This window comes from Pleurodeles waltl, chromosome 6 (assembly GCF_031143425.1).
Source record: "Pleurodeles waltl isolate 20211129_DDA chromosome 6, aPleWal1.hap1.20221129, whole genome shotgun sequence".
NCBI classification, from domain to species: domain Eukaryota; kingdom Metazoa; phylum Chordata; class Amphibia; order Caudata; family Salamandridae; genus Pleurodeles; species Pleurodeles waltl.
The window spans coordinates 842,838,625-842,863,917 of NC_090445.1; the positions used below are offsets into that span (position 1 = coordinate 842,838,625).

The 25,293-nt window shown below is 45.9% G+C and overlaps 1 protein-coding gene across 2 annotated transcripts in view; it reads left to right on the forward strand.

Moving 5' to 3' along the window:
• Window positions 1-20,374: 20,374 nt before the first annotated feature.
• Window positions 20,375-25,293, forward strand: part of LOC138300325 (solute carrier family 2, facilitated glucose transporter member 9-like) — a 322,183-nt gene continuing 317,264 nt past the window's right edge. The window contains exon 1 of one of the 2 annotated variants that reach the window (XM_069239555.1): window positions 20,375-20,811. In XM_069239555.1, coding sequence (XP_069095656.1) covers window positions 20,782-20,811 — 30 coding nt within the window. In that variant the 5' untranslated portion in view covers window positions 20,375-20,781. The remainder of the gene's footprint in view (window positions 20,812-25,293) is intronic. The other variant, XM_069239554.1, reaches the window with a different exon arrangement.

The window sequence follows — 25,293 nt, forward strand, 5'->3', positions numbered from 1 at the left end:
CAGTGGCTCCCAGATCTGCAGAAAGAAAACAGAAGGGTACTACTCCACCTTCTTCTCTTGCACCACTTTTGATGACGATGATATGGACATGGAGTGGACCCTGGCAGAGTCCGATAGATACCAGCAAAGGCAAGGGAAAAGAAAAGTTCCAGAAAGCTTTAGAATCATGGGAGGAGATAATGATTATGAGCCAGTCATTGTGGAAGCTGGCACAGAGGAGTATGACATTACTATCCAACCTCCAAGGGATGTGGCACATGCAGCACCCCCAGCTCCCATATTTGTAAGGCCCCAGCAGAGACCTGCACCAGCCCGTCCCTCAGGAGAAGTATGCACTGCAGGGAGGCAATCAACACACCCACCTTCCTCTAGTTCTTCTTCAGGCATTGGCAGTGGTCCAATAAGAAAAGACTCCTCACCAGTTTGGGACTTTTTTATGGTTAGCAAACAGTAGCAGAACCATGTGCTATGCTCCATCAGTCATGCAAGTGTTTGTCGAGGTAAGCCAGGTTCATATTATGGTTTTGGAGGCCAAACAACTTGTATGAAAAAACATCACACAATCCGGTGGGAGGAGCACGTTAAAAAAATGGCTGAATGTTATTGCGCTGGTGAAGGTGAGGACAGCCGGGAAACATAAGCTACAACTGGTCAAATCACAGTGTAAGGTGAGGAAGAAGAAGATGATATTGTCACACAAAGCAGCCCTGTCCCCAGCAGTGTGCCAAAGTCACCTGCCTCAGCAACCTCACAATGGCACAGCAAGCCTCAGAGTCATATGGAGGCACCGCAGCAAACAGTGACTGCACCATGACATACATTGAGTCACCCACCATCTACATCTCAAAAGTCACCTGTTTCAGTGGCCCCAAAAAAGAATAAAATCCAGACTACAATTATGGGCATGTTTAGGCCGGAGGGGTCCTACAACCACAACCACCCAATGGCAAGTTTGTACAGTGGGAAGCTGGCAAAAATGTTAGCTCTGGACCTACTCCCTTTTCTTTTGTGAAGGGAGTGGGATCCTTAGAGTTTGTGGCAGCCATCCGCCTGAAATGGAAGGTTTCAAGTCGGACCTATTTTGGCAGAGTTGCTGTTCCAGTGCTGCATAACGATGTACTGCAGTTGGTTGGACAAGCTTTGCATTAAAGTGTTATCCACAATATTCCCCTTTACAACAGACATGTGGACCAGTTGTCAGGCTACTGATTTCATGTGCATAACTGCACACTGGATCTCTTTTGAGAGGGTAAAGCAAAATCTATTTACAGGTCTTGTCCTTGAAGAACTTTTTAAGAGAGTTTAGTGACATGCAACAGTAGCCATGTTCGCCATAGAGGCATCACATTCAGCTGCAAGCATCCTGGGTGAATTTAATAGCAAGGTGTCTGAATGGCTGTGTCCCAGAGGTCCCCAAACTGGATTTGTTGCCAAAGACAATGGCAGTAACATAGTCAGGGCCATGGCAGACGGTGGCTATTTCAGAGTTCTGTGTTTGGTGCACTACATCAACCTGGTTGTGCAAGACTTTCTAAAAAAAAAGAAGACATAGTCAGCAACATGCTGACCACCTGCAGCTGAACCTGCCCTCGTTTCATCTATTCTTTTAAAGCCCAGAAACAGATATAGATTATTTAGAGTGGTAACTGAGTACCAGTTAAAACCCTGATACAGGAGAAAGTTGGAACTCAACCTGTTATATGTTCCAACGTCTGTTTAAGCAGTACAAACAGATCAATGACTATGTCATTCTAAGAGGAGGGAATGCAATTGGGAAAGCTATGACCATGGATGGAGACTAATGAGGCCTAGTCAAAGGCCTGACACAGATGCTGCTCCCTTTTGAGGTTTTCACATGGGAAGTAAGCAAGGAGGACAGTACGATGGACCAAGCTATCCAGTTGTTGCATCTGCTATAGGATCAGCTAAAGAAGGTGTCTGAAAGGTTCACACTAGGAAGTGTGAAATAAAACCCAGAAGTACGTTCCTTGGTTGAGAGCCTAAGCCATCGGTTGCTTTGTTGTGCACAGCTGGAAATCACATTATCTTGTCCAAAAAGTACATCTGTGCGACCCTACTTGATCCACACTACAAAAAAATTATTTCCTCTCATTCCTCTTTCTGAAGGGGATGTTTTATTTTCAAAATTCAAGAGGTTGAGTGTTGAGCAACCCTGAGAGCTGGAAGAAGAACGAGTGGAATTAGAGTCCCACTGTGAATTTCTGGGGTGGCGCCGGCTTCTTCTAAATAGAGTAGTCTTGTCTCACAGCAGTCAATACCAGCAACAGGAACACTGGCAACAACAGCTTCCGAAGAATCAGACCCAATCCATGCAGTGGCTTGGTTTCAAGTGTCAGGTCTTAAGTCTGGTGCAGAAGGAAAGGCAAAAGATGTTGAGCAAGTGGCGGCACCAGTGACACATCAGAGGATGTTCCAGGAGTATCTGGATGACTGAAAAGAGGAGCAGTCTCACCTCAAAATGATCAAAATGAACCATCATTTAATACCACCTGATTACACTGTTCCTGAAACACCACAGGAGGAGGAAGAAAAAGATTGCTCAGAATCAAGTGTGTTTGCTGAACAACTTCTGGGTGAACAACTAGAGTTTGAGGATGAACCCTACTTCCCGTATGTCGATGCCACCATAGAACTTTTTACTTATTTCTCATTGAACTTTTCTTTCTTTGCAAAAAAAAAGAATAATTGCTAGTGGAACATTATTCTTGGGATAGATTTATGGTGCCCCACCAATTTTTAGTCACATATTATACGGCCGGTTTGGAGTTGGACCCATGTGCAGTAAAGAAGCCCCCACATTCCCTTCAGGACATTGGAGACATTGCCTGCCCCCCTCAAATGCCATTTCCTATTTTCTTTTTTTTTTTAAATCACCTAACAGGTCTGCACCAGAAGATCAGTGATTTAAAGACTGCCACTTCCAATGCCAACTTCCAACATGTTGCTACTTGCTACCAATGGAGGAGATAATATTTTGTTCAACCACCATGCTTGGATTGGAATAGGTAACTGCTGTCTATTGCATCAATGAGTGGTGATATAGTGAGTGATTGTGAGTGATGATTGATGATGTATGTGTCAAATGACAGCGAGGGAGGAAGTTCAATAAATTTGTAAATTTGAGATTCTTATGATTTGCAGTGTTTGGGGGCTGATGGGTGATCATTTTTTTCCTGAAAGTGATTGGTCTTTTAAACTTAGTGAAATTTACCTGGAGGGTCCACTCCATTTTTCTGGTTCCTTAGACCAGACCTTTAGTTACCAAACACAAATCTACACAAAATACTCAAGTTCTGTTTCTCTATTTGCTATTCTGCTTTATAATAGGCTTATCATATCTTGGTTATCTTTACTCCTCATGATTGACTCACTGATAGAGTTATATCTTCCAAAACGAATTCTCGGGACTCCGCTATATTTCTGTGACTTTCATTTTTCCGTATAACTGAAGGTATTTGACCTCTAACTTCTTTCCTCACACTTATTTACTAACGCACCTTGTACTTTTACCGAATCTTAAAATAGCTGTACCTTTTTTCCCCACTACCACGCTGTTTATTATTTGTTATGTGATTCTTACTTCTACAACAATGCACCCTTTTCTGTGCATGATTGTTCACCTTTGGTGTGCATCCCCCTGAGTATATATGATTTATTAACCTGGTAGATACTCACAAATCTCTTGCGCATGACTAATTCTGCCACATTGGTGATAATTGGTTGGGTCTCCCCCCACCCCTGTTTTACCTTAATTGATTCAGATGTTAGATATCTGTATATACATATCCCATCTCATATATTGGCACATATGTTCATCTATTTCACAGCCTTGACAAAGTCTTGAAAACAAAACATGTGTCAGCTGTTTTTGCTGTATGGACTTATATTATTGTGGTCATTTGATTGGAACCCTGACCATTTGTTCTCACCTGCAATAAATATCCAGTGTCACCTACTTGCCGGACTTCGATTCAATTCTTGGAGTACTACTTGGATCTACTATACGAAATTTCACTTTGTGTGTGCCCTGGCCTTTATGTTCTTATTATAAAGGGTACCACTCACTGGTTGCAGTGTGTGTTCCTTCGACACCTGAGGTGGCAGGTGTATGGCTAGCCTGGCACCCATTACTAGCGGTTTGCTTGAAAAAGACAATTACTGATGGACATTAGATAAACCTATATTGATGTGCTATCGCCTCTGGCATTCTCCACCTGTTTTTGCTGTGATTTCAGTAGAAGTACAATGCTGGTCCCCTAGGGACATTAGAATTTAATGTGATTTTTATGATTAGAAGAGTTACAGGGGCAATAATATTTGTTTACGCACAAATGCCTCACATAAAAAGCACTGACTGTCTTGGGGAAAAGAATTATGGCAGAGTAACACCCTGGTTTAAAAAAACAGTGATTTCATTTTTTCTTTTAAAGGCCTTTCTAGTTACTAAACAGACACTTTTAGTTGAAAAATAAAAAATATTGACCTCTCATTTATGAGTAAGGCATTATGCACTATGGAGTACAAGTAGTAGTGCCAAATTTATGGAGGCATGCTAGTCAGCACTTCAAGTACTTTGCTACTCTCTGCAGCTGCAGCTGGGGCAGCTATGGTTGACAATTTATCTATCTTTAATTTCAATGGACCTGCTCTTCCCCAAATGCCTTTCACCTAGGGCCAGATGTAGCAAACTTTTGCGAGTCGCAAATGGCCCGATTCGCAATTTGCAAAATCGGAAATGGGATGCAAAAATCCCATTTCCGACTCGCAAAATGCGATGCGAGCCATTACCGACTCGCAAAATTTGCGACCCCATTTTGCAACCCGCATATAGGAAGTCGCAATTTGCGAGTCGCAAACCATATGCAATAGCAACTCGCAAATTGCGACTAGTCGCAAAAAGCCCATTTTGCACTTCCAATTTACCACTAACTCAGAGCAGGTGGTAACCATTACCAAAGTATAAAAGGAGACCAAGAAGGCATCTGGGTTACTCAAGACGGCGGACATATACCTGATAGCAGTGAGGAGGAGAGCCCACGCCGCACAGCAGAGGAGGAGGAGGAGCCAGAGACAGGAGAAGATATACAGAACAAGGCAGACACTTTTCCAGCAAACTGAGGAGGAAATCTATGATAAATATAGACTTAGCAGCGCAGCTATACTAGATTTAATAGAATTACTCAAACCACAGCTAGAACGCCAGACTGTGCGCGGCTGCGCCATCCCTACGCATGTGCAAGTGCTATGTTCACTGCACCTATTGGCCTCGGGTAGCTATCAGGGGGTCATTGCTATGGCAGGTGGGGTATCCCAAAGTGCACTATCAAGGTTCTTCAGGGCATTCCTAGACGCCTTACTCACTCACATGTCCCGATACATATACCTACCCAGGAATGAGGCAGAAATCAACACCACCAAGTTGGAATTTTACAGGATTGCCAACTTCCCCCATGTCGTAGGGTGTGTAGACAGGAAACATATTCAAATATGCCCTCCTGCAAACCTGGAATATCTGTTCCGCAATAGTAAGTGTACCCACTCACTCAATATTCAGGTGGTATGTGACGCTCATTATATCATCACTGACATGGTTGCCAAATTTCCAGGGAGTACTCATGACTCCTACATTTTTAGGCACAGTGGGATTCACCAACGCCTGGAACGTGGGGAGTTTGGAGATGGATACCTCCTAGGTAGAGCTGAATACACCTTGAAGACATGCACACAGGTCAATGTGCAAACCACCCATGCCTTGCTAACATTGTACGTTTTGTGCCAAACAGGTGACAGTGCATATGCACTACGTCCATGGATACTGACTCCGTACTTAACAACCAGCAATGATTGTGAGAGGCGATACAACAGTGCACATAAGAGGCCCAGGAACCTGATAGAATGTACCTTTGGACTGCTGAAAGCAAGGTTCAGATGCCTCCACCGAAGTGGAGGTGCCCTCCAGTATACCCCAATAACGGCTTTCAAAATAGTTGTTGCATGCGCTATCCTGCACAACATTGCCACCCGACGTGGGCTACCTCTCACCCCTGAAGGCCCAGATTCTGAGGATGAAGAGCAAGAGCAACCACATCGCCATCATGGGGATAGGAGCATCGCAAATCAAGGCAGACTGAGACGGGAACACATTGCAAACCAATACTTTGGAAGGTACGTGCCAACTTTTACCATACTCACCAATGTAACAAACAAAGAGTCCATGTGTTAAGTGGAAAGAACAAGTGATTTAATTAATGCAAATAACCAAACTATGTACAATGGGAACAGTTCAGGGGCTTCAATAGTCCACCTGGCATGGGACACATTGACATCATGTGACCAAAACCCAAGGACAGTGTGGAGCTCATACCCTACGGCGGGCTCGGCCAGCCTGGCTGGTACTAGGGGGGTCAGCAGTGCTCTGCCTTGTGCTTCCACTACGTAGTACCCTGGTGTCACTGGCAGAGACACTGCTGACAGTGGAGCCCTCCTCACTGTCCTGTGGCGTGTCGCCTGTGGCCCTGGCCACCTGCCGTACCTCCATGAGGTCCATTGCATGGCTGAGACGGCCCAGTCCCCGTGCCACATCACCCGCAAAGTGGCCCATGTCCAGATGGAGGCTGACTGTGCGCCTAGACAGCCCTGTTGTGTTGACAGCCAGCCTAACTATAGAAGAGGCCATCCTGTCCAGGCGTTGCAGCAGCTGGCGGTCCCTGCGCCGTGCACTGTCACTCTGCGTTAGCAGTCCTGCCACTAGTTGGCGCATAGACAGTGCAAGGTCACCAGTGTTGTTACCGATCACCTGCAACTCCGAATGTACCTGCTGCATACTGATGGCATGATTTCTTTCAAAGCGCTGCAACACCCCACTAATCCTCCTTAATTGTTGGTTTTGCAGGCGCTGACCCCGTAGCAGTTGGGCCTCTGTTGGTGATGTGGAGGCATGCCCTGACTCTGCCTGCTGCTCTGCTGTTGATCTCCTACGTCGCCTGCGAAGCGGTGGAGGCCCTGTATTGTCTGCTGTGGCACTCTGGCTCATACCTGGGGGAGGCTCGCACACCACTGTTGCAACAGGTGTTTCCTGAGAGGGCAGGGTGTTGGTGATGCAGGTAGCAGTGGTGGCTGGTCCTGTTGTCTCCTGTGTGTGCTGGCTGACCATTGGCCCCTGGCTGCTTGGGCTGGTGGGGCTGTCTTGTGGGAGACCTGTGGGACATAGGGAACACACTGTCAGTGTCTACTATCTGTTATCAACTTCATAATAAACTTTTGCCTATGAAATGCCTACTTGACTACATTGCCCATATTGCATCATTCTGGTGTTTGCTACTCTGAAATGGAACTATTTTGGTTGTGCATGCCCCTGTGTACAAGGTGGGTGGGGGTATGGCATTAATGAGAGTGCATGCATGTCACATGGTACTCACCGGTTGATGGTCCTGCCTCAGAGGTGTCCAGATCTCCCATTCCGCTGACAGCCTCAGGCTCTAGGGTCTCTTCTACCCTTTCCTCCAGGGGTGTGGGTGGTGGTACAGTCGATGGTCCCCCTCCTGTGCCTCTCATCTCCCGGAGCCGCTCTGCCACCCTCTCCTTGGTCCGGGAGCGAAGGTCATACCACCTTTTCTTCAGTTCTTCCACACTCCGGTGGCTGACCCTCAGGGAGTTTACCTTATCCTGGATCTCCTGCCAAATTATTTTCTTCTCTGTGTCTGGCACGGTGAGGGCTGCCCTGCCAAACAGCTCGTCATGGTGCTGACAGCACTCTTCAGTCAGCATCTCCAACTCCTTTTCAGCAAACTTTAGCTTCCTTTTCCTAGGATTGTCAGCCATGGTTGCAGGAGCTCTGATTGTTAGCTGTGCTGAAGTTGAAATGGGTGTGGTCCTCCCTCCTCCCAGGTGTATTTGTAAACTTCCTGGCTGTGATATCATCATGTGCCAGGAAGTGTTTTCCAGAGTGTTCTGCAGTGTTTTCCAGAGTGTTCTGCAGCACCTGCATTCAATTTTCAGCACAGTCGCAATTTGCGACACCCACTAGCAAATTGCGATTCTGTTTTTTGCGCGGTCGCAAAAAGCGACCTCGCAAACAGCGGACTCGCTATCTGCGGTGCGACTCCGTGTGCGAGTCGCAAATTGTCCTTGCACTTTCTACCTGCATCGCAGTTAGCGACTCGCAAATTGCGAGTCGCAAATACTCACAATTTGCGAGTCGCTACTTTTTACTTACCTACATCTGGCCCCTAGTTTCTACCATGATTTCAACGAGGCAGATGAATAAATAAGATACGTCACGCATGTCATGTATAAAATGTGGATATATTATCCTGTCTGCCATAAGTATGCACTGCACTACAGAGAATTAACAGGCTATATAGCTTGTATTTGGCACATTCATTACAGAATATCCCTTACACCAAACTTGAAATCAAATCGGGCATTTACTAGTCCCACAATATTCACTGGCCTTGCCCACCACAACAAATTATTTCCAACAAATTCATTTTCTGGGCAGTAAGGAAAGGAAGTTTGATTTACTCTACTGCAGAGTAAGGCGGAGGGATTAGGTGGGTAGGTGGGATCATCAATTCATTATGTACCTACGTTTTGGCTTATTCGGTCACTGTATAAACAAAAGTCTAAAGGGAAAAATCTGAACAGGCGTAAATTAAATCTGTTATGGGAAACAATGGAATATATTTTGGAATCACTTCACATTGCCATAAGAATGTGGCAACTGCCAAGAATGGATTTTTTCAATTTGTTTGGTAGGCTGGGATGGAAGAACTTAAGAAAGACTAAAGGAGTGAAGTACTAAGAAGTGACTGAGTGGGCAAAGGGAAACAACACAACTTGTGTGTTCAGTTTGCAATGGATTGAAAAATGTATACATGCTGCTTTAACTGTAGCAGACGCACATAGCACAGCCAACACTGCAGGCACAAATTGAACCATACTACACTTCTTTGGTCATGTATGGTGAAATGCCACGGGCAGGAAAGGGGTGATGAATGATGATGGGTAGGATACATACCTGCCTTGTTTAAAAAAATACAGTGAGTCAAGGGATTAGAACACAAAAAAATGCCCCCCCACTTTGAACCATAGCTTTGATAACCATAAAACACAAAATAAGCGAAGTAGGTGAGCAGCATGTCCCTCTCCAGAAAAGTTCCCTTGTTTATTCATCCAAGCAATTTTCAATCATCCTTTCATTCTTTCCACTACATTCACCCATAGCCACCACAATTTAAGCTTTACTTTCCTTATCTAGTCTTTTATCACAATTCACAATCCATTATCCATCCATTCAGTAGACACTACCCACCCTTTCTTTCAATCATCCTTTCACCCATCCATCCATTTACCCAATACTCACCCATGCATCCTTTCACCCACCCATGCATTCTTTCTTTTCACTCATTTCACCCATCCTTTTTTTTAACCTTCCGGCTTTACCGTTTCCATCAAGCCATCATTTTTAGACAACGTTATATATGCTTTTGCTGAGTTGCAGAAAGAAGAGGCCATAAGCAACTCAGCCACCATTGTATCTGATAACACGGGGTTCACGATCACAACAACACCCTTGTTGCTAGTGGCAATGTGGGAGACCTCATTGATGCACTTCTTGTACAGGGACTCAACGCACGCTGTTCTTACTCTGCCTCCCAAGGTCATCCATACCTTGTGGCACAATACTACAAGGTGGATTGGATGGGGGGCAGGCTTACGTCCAAAACAGCTCTGTCGGTGGGATCAGCCCTCCTCCAGGTGTCTGCCCTCTAATGCTTCCACCTGTGGGATCTGATCAGCATTTCTTACCTGGGAGATGTAATGGACTGCATAGGCATGAAGTCCTATACAGATCATCAGGCAGAGTTTGACCTACATCGTACTCAGTTTTTTAATTAAATAATAAATAATAATAAAACTTGGCACTGGGAGTGGTGTTTGCCTGGGAGACTAAACACAACAAAGAAAAGTGCAGACAAGGTAATCATTCAAGGAAAAATGTAGAAAATGCTTGTTCAAGTCAAATTTAAATGGCAACAACACGCATGAAGATTCAAAAAGATGCCTATACTTATTGTCATTTGCTGTTTTTATGAAAATATATTTCAGCCAGCAGCTTACATAGGAGAAAAACAATTTACTTCAAAATGCAATCACAACATCAAATAACAGCTGAGGGCCACATCTAAATTAATTCTGAAGTAAGGGTTGTATATTTTAGCACTCAGCTCAAGAAGGACACAAAAACATAGAAATAGTCCATAGTATGGGTCACGTAGGTTCTGATGCACTCGAGTAAGTAGTTGCTTCTGTGACAATCATCTGTAATTTAACATACTCGGTGATGATTCCAGCCCCGTTTACAAGGTGACAAACAGCAGAATCGTGTTGATGTTTCAGTCTATGTGATAGTTAATAAGTGTAAAGAAATGGCTCCCTGTTGCAGTTACCCCCCACTTTTTGCCTGATACTGATGCTGACTTGACTGAGAAGTGTGCTGGGACCCTGCTAACCAGGCCCCAGCACCAGTGTTCCTTCACCTAAAATGTACCATTGTATCCACAATTGGCACACCCTGGCATTCAGATAAGTCCCTTGTAACTGGTACTTCTAGTACCAAGGGCCCTGATGCCAAGAAAGGTCTCTAAGGGCTGCAGCATGTCTTATGCCACCCTAGAGACCCCTCACTCAGCACAGACACACTGCTTACAAGCCTGTGTGTGCTAGTGAGAACAAAATGAGTAAGTCGACATGGCACTCCCCTCAGGGTGCCATGCCAGCCTCTCACTGCCTATGCAGTATAGGTAAGACACCCCTCTAGCAGGCCTTACAGCCCTAAGGCAGGGTGCACTATACCATAGGTGAGGGTACCAGTGCATGAGCACTGTGCCCCTACAGTGTCTAAACAAAACCTTAGACATTGTAAGTGCAGGGTAGCCATAAGAGTATATGGTCTGGGAGTCTGTTTTACACGAACTCCACAGCACCATAATGGCTACACTGAAAACTGGGAAGTTTGGTATCAAACTTCTCAGCACAATAAATGCACACTGAAGCCAGTGTACATTTTATTGTAAAATACACCACAGAGGGCACCTTAGAGGTGCCCCCTGAAACTTAACCAACTATCTGTGTAGGCTGACTGGTTCCAGCAGCCTGCCACACTAGAGACATGTTGCTGGCCCCATGGGGAGAGTGCCTTTGTCACTCTGAGGCCAGTAACAAAGCCTGCACTGGGTGGAGATGCTAACACCTCCCCCAGGCAGGAGCTGTGACACCTGGCGGTGAGCCTCAAAGGCTCACCCCTTTGTCACAGCCCAGCAGGGCACTCCAGCTTAGTGGAGTTGCCCGCCCCCTCCGGCCACGGCCCCCACTTTTGGCGGCAAGGCTGGAGGGAACAAAGAAAGCAACAAGGAGGAGTCACTGGCCAGTCAGGACAGCCCCTAAGGTGTCCTGAGCTGAAGTGACTCTAACTTTTAGAAATCCTCCATCTTGCAGATGGAGGATTCCCCCAATAGGGTTAGGATTGTGACCCCCTCCCCTTGGGAGGAGGCACAAAGAGGGTGTACCCACCCTCAGGGCTAGTAGCCATTGGCTACTAACCCCCCAGACCTAAACACGCCCTTAAATTTAGTATTTAAGGGCTACCCTGAACCCTAGAAAATTAGATTCCTGCAACTACAAGAAGAAGGACTGCCCAGCTGAAAACCCCTGCAGCGGAAGACCAGAAGACGACAACTGCCTTGGCTCCAGAAACTCACCGGCCTGTCTCCTGCCTTCCAAAGATCCTGCTCCAGCGACGCCTTCCAAAGGGACCAGCGACCTCGACATCCTCTGAGGACTGCCCCTGCTTCGAAAAGACAAGAAACTCCCGAGGACAGCGGACCTGCTCCAAGAAAAGCTGCAACTTTGTTTCCAGCAGCTTTAAAGAACCCTGCAAGCTCCCCGCAAGAAGCGTGAGACTTGCAACACTGCACCCGGCGACCCCGACTCGGCTGGTGGCGATCCAACACCTCAGGAGGGACCCCAGGACTACTCTAAGACTGTGAGTACAAAAACCTGTCCCCCCTGAGCCCCCACAGCGCCGCCTGCAGAGGGAATCCCGAGGCTTCCCCTGACCGCGACTCTTTGAACCTAAAGTCCCGACGCCTGGGAGAGACCCTGCACCCGCAGCCCCCAGGACCTGAAGGACCGGACTTTCACTGGAGAAGTGACCCCCAGGAGTCCCTCTCCCTTGCCCAAGTGGAGGTTTCCCCGAGGAATCCCCCCCTTGCCTGCCTGCAGCGCTGAAGAGATCCCGTGATCTCTCATAGACTAACATTGCGAACCCGACGCCTGTTTCTACACTGCACCCGGCCGCCCCCGCGCCGCTGAGGGTGAAATTTCTGTGTGGACTTGTGTCCCCCCCGGTGCCCTACAAAACCCCCCTGGTCTGCCCTCCGAAGACGCGGGTACTTACCTGCAAGCAGACCGGAACCGGGGCACCCCCTTCTCTCCATTCTAGCCTATGTGTTTTGGGCACCACTTTGAACTCTGCACCTGACCGGCCCTGAGCTGCTGGTGTGGTGACTTTGGGGTTGCTCTGAACCCCCAACGGTGGGCTACCTTGGACCAAGAACTAAGCCCTGTAAGTGTCTTACTTACCTGGTTAACCTAACAAATACTTACCTCCCCTAGGAACTGTGAAAATTGCACTGTGTCCACTTTTAAAACAGCTATTTGTGAATAACTTGAAAAGTATACATGCAATTTTGATGATTTGAAGTTCCTAAAGTACTTACCTGCAATACCTTTCGAATGAGATATTACATGTAGAATTTGAACCTGTGGTTCTTAAAATAAACTAAGAAAAGATATTTTTCTATACAAAAACCTATTGGCTGGATTTGTCTCTGAGTGTGTGTACCTCATTTATTGTCTATGTGTATGTACAACAAATGCTTAACACTACTCCTTGGATAAGCCTACTGCTCGACCACACTACCACAAAATAGAGCATTAGTATTATCTCTTTTTGCCACTATCTTACCTCTAAGGGGAACCCTTGGACTCTGTGCATGCTATTCCTTACTTTGAAATAGCACATACAGAGCCAACTTCCTACATTGGTGGATCAGCGGTGGGGTACAAGACTTTGCATTTGCTGGACTACTCAGCCAATACCTGATCACACGACAAATTCCAAAATTGTCATTAGAAATTCATTTTTGCAATTTGAAATTTTTCTAAATTCTTAAAAGCCCTGCTAGGGCCTTGTGTGTTAAGTCCCTGTTTAGCATTTTCTTTTAGAGTTTAAAAGTTTGTTAAAAGTTTGAAATTAGATTCTAGAAACAGTGTTAGATTCTTTAAAAAGTTTTCCAACTTTTAGCAAAATAATGTCTGATACAGAGATGAATGTGGTGGAACTCGACACCACACCTTACCTCCATCTTAAGATGAGGGAGCTAAGGTCTCTCTGTAATATCAAAAAAATAACCATTGGCTCCAGACCTACCAAAATTCAGCTCCAGGAGCTGTTGGCAGAGTTTGAAAAAGCCAACCCCTCTGATGATGACTTCACAGAGGAAGAAATTAGTGACTTGGAGGGCAATTCCCCCCTTCCAGTCCTAAATAGGGAGACCAGGGCCTCTCAAGCCCTGTCTCCAAAAATGATAGTCAGAAATGTTGCTTCCCTCACAGGAGGGTCCAGCATTTCTGAAATCACTGAGGATGCTCTCAGTGAAGATGACCCCCTGTTAGCCAGGATGGTCAAAAGATTGGCTTTGGAAAAGCAGCTCCTAGCCATAGAAAGGGAAAGAAAAGAGATGGGCCTAGGTCCCATCAATGGTGGCAGCAACTTAAATAGGGTCAGAGATTCTCCTGACATCCTAAAAATCCCCAAAGGGATTGTAACAAAATATGAAGATGGTGATGACATCACCAAATGGTTCACAGCTTTTGAGAGGGCTTGTGTAACCAGAAAAGTGAACAGATCTCACTGGGGTGCTCTCCTTTGGGAAATGTTCACTGGAAAGTGTAGGGATAGACTCCTCACACTCTCTGGAAAAGATGCAGAATCTTATGACCTCATGAAGGGTACCCTGATTGAGGGCTTTGGATTCTCCACTGAGGAGTATAGAATTAGATTCAGGGGGGCTCAAAAATCCTCGAGCCAGACCTGGGTTGATTTTGTAGACTACTCAGTAAAAACACTAGATGGTTGGTTAACTGGAAATGAAGTGTGTGACTATGTTGGGCTTTATAATTTGTTTATGAAAGAACACATTTTAAGTAACTGCTTCAATGAAAAGTTGCATCAGTATCTGGTAGACCTAGGTCCAATTTCTCCCCAAGAATTGGGAAAGAAGGCAGACCACTGGGTCAAGACTAGGGTAACCAAAACTTCCACTGGGGGTGACCAAAAGAAAGGGGTTACAAAAACTCCCCAGGAGAAAGTGGGTAACACTAGAAACAAGGTAAAAGAGTCCTCTGTAGGCCCCCAAAAACCAGAACAGGTGGGTGGGCCCCAGGACACAACCCAAAACAAAGGTGGGTACCAGGGTAAGAACTGGGATGCCACTAAGGCATGGTGCCACAACTGTAAACAGTCTGGGCACCACACCAAGGACACTTCTTGTCCCAAAAACAAACCCCAGAACAAAATTCCTGGGGTAACCAGTGTAGCCATGGGAGATGACTCCTCAGATGAGGAGGTCTTCCTAGCCTTCAACTGGAAACAGGGCCCAACAGGTGAGTTGGAGATTCCAGAGGGAAGTAGACACTTCCACCACCTACTGGTGAATGGAATCCCAACCACTGCCCTGAGAGACACTTGTGCCAGTCACACTATTGTGCATGACAGGCTGGTGCTCTCAAACCAGTACATCCCAGGTGAGACTGCCAGGGTAAGAGTTAGCCTAGACAGGGTCACTAAGAGGCCTGTGGCTTTAGTGCCCATAGAAGTGGGTGGCACTCTTAGCTGGAGAAGGGTAGTAGTCAGTACAGACCTCCCCCTTGATTGTCTCCTTGGAAATGACTACCCAGAGGTTAGTCAGAGCCCAAGAGAGGAACTGGTCCAGTGCCAGTCCTCTCCCAAGGATTCTGGAAGTCCTGCCTCTGCAGTAAATGCAAGCAGGCCCCAGAAGAAGAAGAAAAGAAAACAGAGTAGGAAGGGTGGACAACCTTTAGCCAAGGTTACAGCAAGCCAAGGAGATTCTGCTCCAGTAGGGGAGAACTCCAAAAATGGCCCTGATAAAGTCCAACCTGACCCACAAGAAGTCCTGGCTAGTCAGGCAACTGTTAAACCTGAGTGGGTGGCTCCTCAGCTAACAGAAGAAAGAGTGGAAGAAGGGTGTTTACTACAAGATGTGGTAACCCCCCACTCCAATACAGCAGACAGGCAACCTGAACCCAAAGAAGCCTGTAACTTAGCCCCTTCCCTTTTAGGTGAAGAGCTAAAGGTGTGGTTCTGGGCACTGACAGCTGTCAGTGGCCTCTGCTGGGTGTTAGCCTTTATGGCTGCACTATCCTTAGCATGGTGGTCTGACCCCATGCCAAATAGCAAGTTAGGCCCCCTGACCCTATTGGTCATGGTGGGGTTACTCCAGCTCTGGGTAACCTCTCTGGGTAAGCTAGGGGTGACCCTGGCCAAGATAAGGTTAGCAGAGGTGGACACCTCTAAGACCAAAATAGAAAGAATGGGTGGAGACATTGAAGAGGCAGACAAGAGGCAATTCAGACTAGGTCCTATCACTGTGGAAGTGGGTCAGTTCCCCAAAGGGAATGACCTGAACAGAAGGATGTAAGGCAGAGTAGGCCCTGCAACTAACCAGCCTATTTCTCCTACTCTTCCTCGCCTGACAGACTAGGAAGACTCTCCCAGCTTGGGCTGAGTCTCCTGGCCTGTGGGCTGGGGGGGGCTTGTGTAAAGAAATGGCTCCCTGTTGCAGTTACCCCCCACTTTTTGCCTGATACTGATGCTGACTTGACTGAGAAGTGTGCTGGGACCCTGCTAACCAGGCCCCAGCACCAGTGTTCCTTCACCTAAAATGTACCATTGTATCCACAATTGGCACACCCTGGCATTCAGATAAGTCCCTTGTAACTGGTACTTCTAGTACCAAGGGCCCTGATGCCAAGAAAGGTCTCTAAGGGCTGCAGCATGTCTTATGCCACCCTAGAGACCCCTCACTCAGCACAGACACACTGCTTACAAGCCTGTGTGTGCTAGTGAGAACAAAATGAGTAAGTCGACATGGCACTCCCCTCAGGGTGCCATGCCAGCCTCTCACTGCCTATGCAGTATAGGTAAGACACCCCTCTAGCAGGCCTTACAGCCCTAAGGCAGGGTGCACTATACCATAGGTGAGGGTACCAGTGCATGAGCACTGTGCCCCTACAGTGTCTAAACAAAACCTTAGACATTGTAAGTGCAGGGTAGCCATAAGAGTATATGGTCTGGGAGTCTGTTTTACACGAACTCCACAGCACCATAATGGCTACACTGAAAACTGGGAAGTTTGGTATCAAACTTCTCAGCACAATAAATGCACACTGAAGCCAGTGTACATTTTATTGTAAAATACACCACAGAGGGCACCTTAGAGGTGCCCCCTGAAACTTAACCAACTATCTGTGTAGGCTGACTGGTTCCAGCAGCCTGCCACACTAGAGACATGTTGCTGGCCCCATGGGGAGAGTGCCTTTGTCACTCTGAGGCCAGTAACAAAGCCTGCACTGGGTGGAGATGCTAACACCTCCCCCAGGCAGGAGCTGTGACACCTGGCGGTGAGCCTCAAAGGCTCACCCCTTTGTCACAGCCCAGCAGGGCACTCCAGCTTAGTGGAGTTGCCCGCCCCCTCCGGCCACGGCCCCCACTTTTGGCGGCAAGGCTGGAGGGAACAAAGAAAGCAACAAGGAGGAGTCACTGGCCAGTCAGGACAGCCCCTAAGGTGTCCTGAGCTGAAGTGACTCTAACTTTTAGAAATCCTCCATCTTGCAGATGGAGGATTCCCCCAATAGGGTTAGGATTGTGACCCCCTCCCCTTGGGAGGAGGCACAAAGAGGGTGTACCCACCCTCAGGGCTAGTAGCCATTGGCTACTAACCCCCCAGACCTAAACACGCCCTTAAATTTAGTATTTAAGGGCTACCCTGAACCCTAGAAAATTAGATTCCTGCAACTACAAGAAGAAGGACTGCCCAGCTGAAAACCCCTGCAGCGGAAGACCAGAAGACGACAACTGCCTTGGCTCCAGAAACTCACCGGCCTGTCTCCTGCCTTCCAAAGATCCTGCTCCAGCGACGCCTTCCAAAGGGACCAGCGACCTCGACATCCTCTGAGGACTGCCCCTGCTTCGAAAAGACAAGAAACTCCCGAGGACAGCGGACCTGCTCCAAGAAAAGCTGCAACTTTGTTTCCAGCAGCTTTAAAGAACCCTGCAAGCTCCCCGCAAGAAGCGTGAGACTTGCAACACTGCACCCGGCGACCCCGACTCGGCTGGTGGCGATCCAACACCTCAGGAGGGACCCCAGGACTACTCTAAGACTGTGAGTACAAAAACCTGTCCCCCCTGAGCCCCCACAGCGCCGCCTGCAGAGGGAATCCCGAGGCTTCCCCTGACCGCGACTCTTTGAACCTAAAGTCCCGACGCCTGGGAGAGACCCTGCACCCGCAGCCCCCAGGACCTGAAGGACCGGACTTTCACTGGAGAAGTGACCCCCAGGAGTCCCTCTCCCTTGCCCAAGTGGAGGTTTCCCCGAGGAATCCCCCCCTTGCCTGCCTGCAGCGCTGAAGAGATCCCGTGATCTCTCATAGACTAACATTGCGAACCCGACGCCTGTTTCTACACTGCACCCGGCCGCCCCCGCGCCGCTGAGGGTGAAATTTCTGTGTGGACTTGTGTCCCCCCCGGTGCCCTACAAAACCCCCCTGGTCTGCCCTCCGAAGACGCGGGTACTTACCTGCAAGCAGACCGGAACCGGGGCACCCCCTTCTCTCCATTCTAGCCTATGTGTTTTGGGCACCACTTTGAACTCTGCACCTGACCGGCCCTGAGCTGCTGGTGTGGTGACTTTGGGGTTGCTCTGAACCCCCAACGGTGGGCTACCTTGGACCAAGAACTAAGCCCTGTAAGTGTCTTACTTACCTGGTTAACCTAACAAATACTTACCTCCCCTAGGAACTGTGAAAATTGCACTAAGTGTCCACTTTTAAAACAGCTATTTGTGAATAACTTGAAAAGTATACATGCAATTTTGATGATTTGAAGTTCCTAAAGTACTTACCTGCAATACCTTTCGAATGAGATATTACATGTAGAATTTGAACCTGTGGTTCTTAAAATAAACTAAGAAAAGATATTTTTCTATACAAAAACCTATTGGCTGGATTTGTCTCTGAGTGTGTGTACCTCATTTATTGTCTATGTGTATGTACAACAAATGCTTAACACTACTCCTTGGATAAGCCTACTGCTCGACCACACTACCACAAAATAGAGCATTAGTATTATCTCTTTTTGCCACTATCTTACCTCTAAGGGGAACCCTTGGACTCTGTGCATGCTATTCCTTACTTTGAAATAGCACATACAGAGCCAACTTCCTACAATAAGCTAGACCATCTTCAGGGCAGAATAATAACTGGAGACTTCGTTAGAAACGGGTAATCTTATATGTTTACGTGAAGGTTTAGAATAAATCAGGTTAGGCACCTGCGGCCAAGGGCTCTCTGCCACTGTTGGCAAAAGACACATACTCATAATAAGCCTCTTTTTGAATCTTCAAGTGTGCTTTTGCCATTGATATTTGGCTTGAAGAAGCATTTTCTAAATGTTTCGTTGAACGGTCCCTTGTCCTCACTTTTCTTATGTATCCTAGTTTGCAAGGGGTTAGTGGGTTGTCCGTATGTTTATGTTTCTCAGAGTAACCAACTATCTCCTCCTCATGCTGTAGCAGTTGAACTCCCCAGTAACCTGCCTCCCTCTCTGGAGAGAGGGTTGCGGGGCACAACCACAACAATGGACTAGAGAGACAATGTGACAATGACCCAATTATTTAACAGTATTTTTCACTACTCTAATGTTACACTTCCTCGCCACAGTTCTTCTAGCCTTCCCGATCCTTGGCTTCTTGTGCAAAGCTCTCAAGTTTCCCAGTTCCATACGGGAGTAACTCATCCATTCTAGTTTTTTTTGTTTTTTGTTTTCTGGTGAGATTTGTAATCCTGTTTATTCTGTCAGGCTAACGGGAGCACACATCCCAGAATTCAAAGATCATACCTGGACTGGATGTACCACTCATTCATGGAATTAGGAAACATAAGATTTCTGCTCTTGTCAAGTGGAAAACTGATTTGGTAGCCAACAAAGATATAACTAGAGTAGAAGAGCGTTTTGGTGATCCAGGAAAAAATACAGAGGAGAGAGCTTTGGAATGTTTTGAGTGCAAAGTTATTGCCTGACTGAAAGGTCAGAGTCAGCCTGCCACAGCCCTTGCAGCGGCGCAACCCCACTTTGGTCACAGGCTTCAGATAAATGAAGCCGCACTGTCTGTGGGTGAAGGATTGTCACAACGAACATCTGTTTTGTTGGAATTTTATCGTGTGATAGCTTTCTTCTCCATTCATGTGACATTAGAGTTTACTATATCTTAATGGGTTTATGTTAAGTTATCTTACAGTTTTATATTACTGCTTGCAATTTAGCACCGTGAAGATGGCTACTTTCAGGCATCGTTTGCACTGTAACAAATGAAAATTATATTTGATAAAGCCAATAGGTTGTATCTACACCAGTTATTTGCTTTGGCAATGTTTTATGTTGAACGTCGACGTGGTGCTTTGCAGCATGCCCGAATGCTAAACTACATGTTTTAAACAAAAGCTCTATGGCGGTCTTATAGTGGGTGGGAAAGGAAACACAGACAACAGAGTCAAAGCACCACAATGGAAGAAAAGGAGGGGGGGCTAATAGGGGGTAACACCATGGACAATGGAAGGAAAGGTGGGGGGCAACATCACGGGCAATAGAAGCTGGTGAGGGAGAGAGGGCAACACCACGGACTGTGGAGTGTGAAATAACTTAGGAAACTGATGCTTTATTTTACCTTTACCATAGTCTGCCAAAGAGAATGCTTTAAAGATGCTGGTCTATTGCCCCGCACTCCACGTGCGCACACACAGGAAACACAATTTCACTCATGTGTTGCGTAGCTACCTTTCAGAGTCCAGTGATGTTTGACGGGAGTAAACCAGTCCCTTTTGAAAACTGCTGTCAAATCAGGTGCAGCTGAATTCGCGAGGCCCCTGGGCCTGCAGCCCGCAGGGATCAGTAGTTAATCGGGATTTAGACAGAACACAACAGGTGAAACAAGCCGGGTTAGATTGTGCTGAGCAATAATAGTTGCGTGTTGGTCCTCAGGTGATTCCCAGGGGATGCAGAGACCTGCTGTGATGTCTTCCCTCCACTAGTTGTCTTTCTTTGGCCTCTGTAGCCCCCATCCCTCCCTCTTCAGAGAGAGCGCGTGACTCCACCCTGCCCCCAGGCACCCGTAAAGTGGTTTGACGTCTCAGTCAGCGGTATCCGCCTCTTATGCACTGGCAGAAGCAGCCGCCCCACCTTCGAGCTCCGAGAGACCGGAACTCTGCCTGATAGGATCTGGCCATAAAAAGTGTTTGTCAAACATGGCAAAGTTTTATCAGAAATAGAGAATTCTCATCTCGGTCCGGTCCTGCTGCGTCCGCTTTCCGATCTCGATCTTTTAGCCGAAGCTTCTACAGATGGAGGGTAAACCTAAGAAAGTTACTGGGGTAAGTGCTGCCTAATTCCACAGCGTGTAGTTTTTGACTTTTTCTAACTTTGTTCGGAATACCACATTCTGGGTAAATGTCGGTGCTTGTTTTTTTTATTTTTTTTAAAGCATCTACATCGCAAATACATTGTTTCCAATACAGCGAATGAAAGGACTAATTTAATAATTAGCTGATTTAATTAGGCTGTTAAACGGGACCCTCATATCACGTTTGATTCATTATAGGAGATATCTATGGCAATGTCGCTACTTTGATGTTGGACTACGTATGACCAGCAGTAAAAAAAAAAAAAAAGCGCCATTAAACATAGTTTTCAACTTAAACAATTTACCCCATGATAAAAAAAAAACACGTTACTGAATTTAAGAGAAAGCTAGAGCGCAGGATTTTGCTCATCAAGCAGTGCTGTAAATCACGACGGATTGGTGTTATACAAAAGAAAACGTAATATGACAATTTTTATGCAGGAAAAACATTAAAACCCCAATAAACAATTGGCGCTTTTTGATTTAAAAAAAAAACTTTTTGCGTGGTGAATATGACGGTGCGTGAATAATGTTAATACACTTTTTATTTTATTTTATTTTTGGAAGTGAAAAACTAGTTTAGTTTAGAAAATGCAGCTTTGCGACTTTAAAATATTTCCTATACGGGTCCCGCTTTTTTGTGACCAACCGCCTTAACCTTTTCTGTGTAGTTAAATCCAAGGCAGAAGTGTGGGGTGGGGTGGACGTGGGGGGACAAAGTCCCCTACTATATTCAGAGGATATTCCATCCCCTTTAGACCGGGGCCCAGGAAGGATGAAGGAAGGGGGGGTGGTTGGGTCACCTTTTGGTTCGCCACAGCACCCGCTCGCATTTTCTGGTCCATGGTATCCCATACACCTGACTTGTGACTTCAGGATGTTTCAAGCCCTCTTCCTCACCGGCAGATTTCTCTGTCCGTGCGAACGACCCAACTGCAGGTTTTTCCCGGAGCTTCTCATTTTTGCTTAATACATCTGCTGCAGTGAGACACTAGATATCTGTGCCAGAATAGATCTGTCGTCAGACCAATATTGTGGGTGCAGAGCGCAGAACAGTGCTCCACTCCAGGATCATTGGTAGAATATATTTTTTAGAATTCCTTCTCTCTGCTCGCCGTCTCACTCTATCCCGCCTTCTCTCTGTCGCCACCTCCCTTCTCTGTATTTAGATTCAGTGCTTAATTTGTGAAGGTAATAGTAAGCGCAGGGCCATGGTCAGGAGGCCACTGCCTAGGCCGGACTGACCGTACCGGCCATCGGGCGTTTACCCTGGAGGCTGGGGTGGGGGACGCTTTTGGTATTGGGGGCAGTTTTGTACCAGTGCAGGAGTTTTAAAAGCACTCCAGAGTTCCTTGTATCCAACAGTTTTCAGACAGCAATAAAAGTGCAAAGATAACTGGTGATTTACGTACATGTTGGCGAGAGATGGTTTTGTCTAGTGGCAGTTTTGACTCATCTAAGATAGCACAGAGGGTTAATATGCCTGCTGCAAAGAAAGGGTACCATGCAGATCACTGAACAGTATTTTATGTGCACAGCTCAGTGGATAATGCTTTTGTCACAGAGATCCTTTTGTTACTGTCAAGTTCATAAGTTACAATCATAATCTCACACAGTGAGTTATGAACTGCCATCAAAGAGCTGCATGGTACAGGTTATAAAGTTATGTTTTTTCTCCTCAGCCTTTGATTATCCTAATTTTGCTAAAATTGGCTTGTCTGGGTAGAAATAAATTATTACTAAAGTCAACACTAACCACTGTTATGTTCTGAATCCGGATGTTCTGCTTCCTCAGTTCAAGTACTTTTGATGCCTACTAGTTTGGATGGCATGTAAATCCTTTGTCTTGTGTAACATTTTCTATACCATGATTTACACATTTACGATTAATTGTCTCTGTAAAGTGGCCCAACATCCCAGGCTGGTAATGGAGATGCTATAAAACAAATGAAATACATGTGAGAGAAAGGCTATGGAGAGATTTGACTCCGTAAGAGGGTGATGGTGAAGGAATCATTGAAGAGCCCCAATAAAGATTGCTGTATCCTGGTGCACTGTAAGGTTGTCATTTACAATGCTTTAGAAACTAATACAATTGAATATATATTGAAATATGTGTTGTAGAATGCACAGTTTTTGCCATTTTATGGGGGGAACCTCTCCACACCCCAATGTGGTGGGCAGGGATGCCCACTATGCACCCTATGGTTAATGGTCTGACAACACTTACTAGGGCTATTTTGGGTTCCCAGTCCTTCCCTGCAGCTTTCACCATCCAATGCCCATGACAGCACTGCCAATGACAGTACCTGTGTGTATGTATGACAATTCCAACTACATAGGAAAATATAGGTTAACTATACTTAACATCTCATCTGCGTACCTTGCTGATATGATATGAAGGTTACCTTTCACCATTTGCTGTCAACCTTATAATGGTGGTGCATCGGTTTCAAGTGCTGTTGCAACATCAGCTCATTTCAGTTGGATGCCATACCACAGGTGTTACTAGTATGCCATGTCCATATACACCACTTAGACCAACAAACACCCAAAGTATTAATTCAGATGTGAAAGCATTGACCCTCATTCAAAGTGTAACTTGTCTATTTCCCCTCCCCCCCCCCCTTCTGCCCACCAAGTTGGGGTGACAAAAAAGAAACTCTGCACACAATTAGACAACTTGACCATTTACTCTTACACTATCTTCTCGGGATGATGTGTCCGGTTTAATATTGTTTCAACACAAGGCTGGCTGTGGGGTTTGGCTTGGATAGAAGCTATAAACATGAATAGCAGATTATAAATTCAGTTGTTAATTGCTATTATACTGCAGCAGTGAAAACAAATGTTTGTCAATGCCTTGACACCACGCAGGAAAGGAGTCCCTTCACTGCCTTTGTCCACCATATCCAGATTTCCAGAGAAAACAGTGACATGTCAAATGGTGTTCTGTGGTCTTCCTAACGTCTTTTGGGTTTTCATAGATCTGAGGGAAGAGCGGAATATTGGTCATGCCCTGGCACAAGAAAATACTCTTCCCATTTAGCCACAGTTCTGTATGCACACAGACCTGGCAACAAATTATTGTACGCTAACAGCAGCTCAGTTAAAATTGTCAGTCTGGCAAAGCCCTTTTTTTTTTTTTTTTTTGCATGTACACTGAAAAGGGAGAGTAAGGCATTCAGGTAGGGAGATTAAGGGAAGGTCGTGGGAGGGGGTGAGGGTGCCAGGATACCAGATCTATTTAGGAACAAATATTTTGTTAGCAAGAGGGAAGCGTTTAGGCAGATGGTAGTGGTGAAGACAGGCAGGACAAAGTGTGTGGATTTTGTTTTCTTTAATAAATGATCACGTGGTGCAAGGAGAGATTGTTGCCCATGGTGGTAGGTATTGTTCTTGTTTTTTAAGAGGTTGAGAGGAACGGTCAGAGTGTGGTGAAAGTAGACCGCAGAATACCAGGTATATAAATGTGCAGGGTGGAGGAGGTGGCACTGTGCAAGTCTCTCTCATGACTCATCTACTACCGTGCAACTGATCCATGGTCTCAGCTGTTCTACATTAGAAGCTTTTTAGATGGGTGTTTGTCAATAAAGTACAGTATTTCACTTTGATTTTCCAATTGATATCATAGACCACTTGAGCTTCACTCTTGTCTATGATTCCACTTTGGTGGAAATTAACCTGTTCTTGACAGATGAGTCTATACATCTACTATTCAAATGCAAGACGCCTAAACATTTGGCAACGCAAGGTCACTAGCAAGCCTATTTTAATATAGGTTGGTTGTCAACCTTTTAGGTCCAGTTTATATGAGTTGAGGAGCACCTGGCGTCCGGCATTTTTTTTCTGAGTCAAGAGCCTCGCAGAAATGAGACTCATTACTCAGAGACACTGGCTCAGGGACTTTTATTGCAGGACAGGTTTGCTCTATGTGGGACCTCAGCAGCAAATAATGCAGAGTATACTGACTGGAAATTGCACACTTGTACTATTTTGAATTTCCCCTTAGTATACCAGACTTCTAAATATTTCATATCCCTAAACTGTTTACAAATCTATTCCCATGACTGTGCCCTCTTCCCTAATTTTTTTCGTCCTCGCTATTACTTTTCTCGAGTGCTTCAATAAAACTAAGGATATTCTTGTGTTCTGCCCTCCCTTAGTTTATAGTTTCCTAACAAATGCAGCATGGTCAGATTAATACAGATACAATTATTTCAGCACTTTAATGATTTGAGTACATGCAAATGAGTATGTGTAGAAGATGTTTTCAGAAATGACCGGATGCCGGTGTTTAGCGAGCTAACCAAGCACTGTGTTTGCAGAGAACATTTTTATCTATCTGTAAAAGTGATTCAACAAAATCTTGCATAAAACAATGTCTATTGAGGATTTTTGAATGATAATGGCAAATTAAAGCCACTCTAGATTACAAATACTGCGAAATTTA